A 2,589-nucleotide genomic window follows, 5' to 3' on the forward strand; every position below is an offset into this window, starting at 1 on the left:
CTATACAAAAATTGTTCTGTCATAGGAGGGGAAGAGAGAAAATTCAAGAGAGAGAATTTTTGTGGGGGAGACAATGTAGATGAAAGAGTTAGAAAAAGTGACAACCTTTTTATCTGAAAAGGAGCCTTCTTGAGCATCACCCATTTTAAATGCAACCTTGCAAGTAGCCACCACAGACATAAGTACACAATATAAATTGCTTCAGAGAAACACGTTCACAACACTGACAAGAATCAAATGAAAAATCAAACAAAAAGATGTCTGGCACACACTAAAAACAAGAATTCTCAGAAATGAAACATTAAGAAGCTCTGAGCCAGTATATTACATTGGCAAAATATGAAACGCATTTTTTTTTGAGTGCAACAGAAGAAACTGGAGCTAGGGTAATAGCTATTATCAAACAGCTATTTTTTTTTGTCAAGTATTTATTTCAGAGCCTGATGGAGATTTTGAAACGAATCCCTCTTTCTCCATGTAGGCTAAAGTGACTTTGCGGCCACCCAGGTCATTCAAAACTGTCTCGGCTCCCTTCATTGCTGTTTCACAGCTGATGGAACAGGCGCAAGACAATAGCTTCACAGTCTAGCACTCCCTTTAAACTTTATTATTAGCACGCTTTATTGTATGTATGGACACATTCAAACATTTCCCAGCTCACTGCTCCCCCTGACTCCCGGCTCAGTGCTCGACTCCCTCTGAGTCACAGGACTGTTTATCTCCTGTTATCAGCAAGCTGCTGCGCAGCTCTGAAGCACAGCAATAATCAGATTTTTTTCCGAAGACCTTTTCTGCCCTGCTTCCCCCGAGCGCAGCACAGAGAGCCAGAGCCCCAGTGAGCTGGAAGCTATCTGCAAAGAAAAAGACAGCTCCATGACTATGCTGCTTCTTTTCTCGAGGTCTTTTTGCTCCCCACTTTCTTTTTTATTCCTGGGGGGGGGCAGAGAGAGGCTACTTGCGCCTTCCTGGGGGAGGGCAGGGTGTGTGTTGGGGGGGACTTTTCCCAGCATTTCTACTCTCTGAAGGGGAGGTGCGTACTGACAGATGCTGAGCAGGGTCGCTTTCAGTCGGGGGGTGTCTGAGCCTGAATGCTGGGGCTTGACTGAGGCAGGCTCGACTCGGTTGCCTGGGGGGCCCCACTAACTGAGGGGGAGGGCAACCTGTACAAAAGGTGAGGGGAAAGTCACTGTGGGACTCTATAGCCACTCGTCAGACACAGAGAGGGGTGGCAGAGCCTGGCTGCCAGACCCTAAGTTGACCCACGAGTGCAGCAATTTGCTAAGTGGGTATCAAAGCATCAGCAAACGCACCTGCTCCCAAGAGAGGCAGGCGGGAACGCCCCTGCGCCCAAGGGAGGCAGGCGGGGTGTCCATGGGACAGCAGACCAAGGACGTGGGGTTTTCTTCGCTCCTTCTTGTGCCAAACACCACTGCTGGTAGGCAGGACCGAAACCCCCTCCCTCCCGGCCTCCCCAGGCCACAGCCCTGGCCTCGCTCACCCTCCTGCTGGGGGGCGGTAGGGGAGCAGGAGGGCAGGAAAAAAAAAACCTGGAGGTGCAAGTACCATTCCTGAACATGCTCCCTGACTCCAAGTTGTCTGGCGGGAAGTCCTCCACGCTGTATGCCCTGCTCTTGAGGGCAGTGGCATAGTAGTCGATGGGTTCCTCTGCAGCATTGTCCATCCAACTGAGGCAGAGCAGCCGCTGGAAGGACCGCTTGAAGTTGTCCGAGAGAAAGCCATAGAGGATGGGGTTGGCACAGCTGTTGGCGTAGCCCAAAATGACCGAGAGCTGGCTGATGGTGGCATCATCCTGCTCTACGAAGACATTGACCAGCTGCACGATGTAGAAGGGCATCCAGCAGATGACAAAGACCATCACCACCATCATGACCATGAGGGTGATCTTGCGCTCCGAGCGTTTGCGTTGCTGCCAGCCAGCCTTCAGGGCCACCATGCGCATCTTGGCAATGATGAGGATGTAGCAGAGGCAGATGGCCACCACAGGCAGCAAGAAGCCCATCAGAAAGGTGTAGACCACAAAGACCACTAGCCACCTCTGGGTGGGCTCTGGCATGAGCATGTTGCAAGCCACTGTTCCATCACTGTTGGCTGCTGTGTTGGAGAAGATGATGATGGGTAGGATGATGAGGATGGAAAGCACCCAGACACCCAGATTGACCATCTTAGCTACAGTGGGCCGGCGGTACCTAGCTGCTTTGATGGGGTGAACCACAGCAATGTAGCGGTCCACACTGAGTACGGTCAGGCAGTAGATGCTGGTGAACATGTTGATGGCATCCACGCTGAGCACCAGGCGGCAGAGCAGTGAGCCAAAGGGCCAGTGGTGCAGCAGGGTGGAGGTGACCAGAAAGGGAACGCTGAGCATCAGCAGCTCGTCCGCGATGGCCAAGTTGAGGATGTAGATGTTGGTGGCCGTCTTCATCTTGGCATAGCGTAGGATCACGTAGATGACCATGGAGTTGCCGCACAGCCCCACCAGGCATACCACGGAGTAGATGAATGAGATCAGGATGGCGCTGCCCTGAGACTCACTCAGGGTGCTGTTTGGGGCGCCAGAGGAGTTCCTGC

General features: G+C 52.3%; 1 protein-coding gene across 1 annotated transcript; it reads right to left on the minus strand.

Moving 5' to 3' along the window:
* Positions 1-420: 420 nt before the first annotated feature.
* Positions 421-2,583, minus strand: LOC104072258 (somatostatin receptor type 1-like). Its single transcript, XM_009583256.1, has 2 exons — positions 1,311-2,583; positions 421-550 (listed from the first exon to the last, which is right to left on the minus strand). The coding sequence occupies exons 1-2, from the start codon at positions 2,474-2,476 to the stop codon at positions 421-423; spliced, it is 1,296 nt and encodes a 431-aa protein (XP_009581551.1). The 5' UTR covers positions 2,477-2,583.
* Positions 2,584-2,589: the final 6 nt, after the last annotated feature.

This window comes from Fulmarus glacialis, unplaced genomic scaffold (assembly GCF_000690835.1).
Source record: "Fulmarus glacialis isolate BGI_N327 unplaced genomic scaffold, ASM69083v1 scaffold16328, whole genome shotgun sequence".
NCBI lineage: Eukaryota > Metazoa > Chordata > Aves > Procellariiformes > Procellariidae > Fulmarus > Fulmarus glacialis.

Excerpts from the sequence above, each read along its gene's own strand:
- LOC104072258 (XM_009583256.1), bottom strand. The coding sequence starts at position 2,476 with ATGGTCATCTACGTGATCCTACGCTATGCCAAGATGAAGACGGCCACC. Across the intron at positions 551-1,310 it reads CCTGCCTCTCTTGGGAGCAG|CTGTGAAACAGCAATGAAGG; the intron begins GTGCGTTTGCTG and ends CTGTTCCATCAG.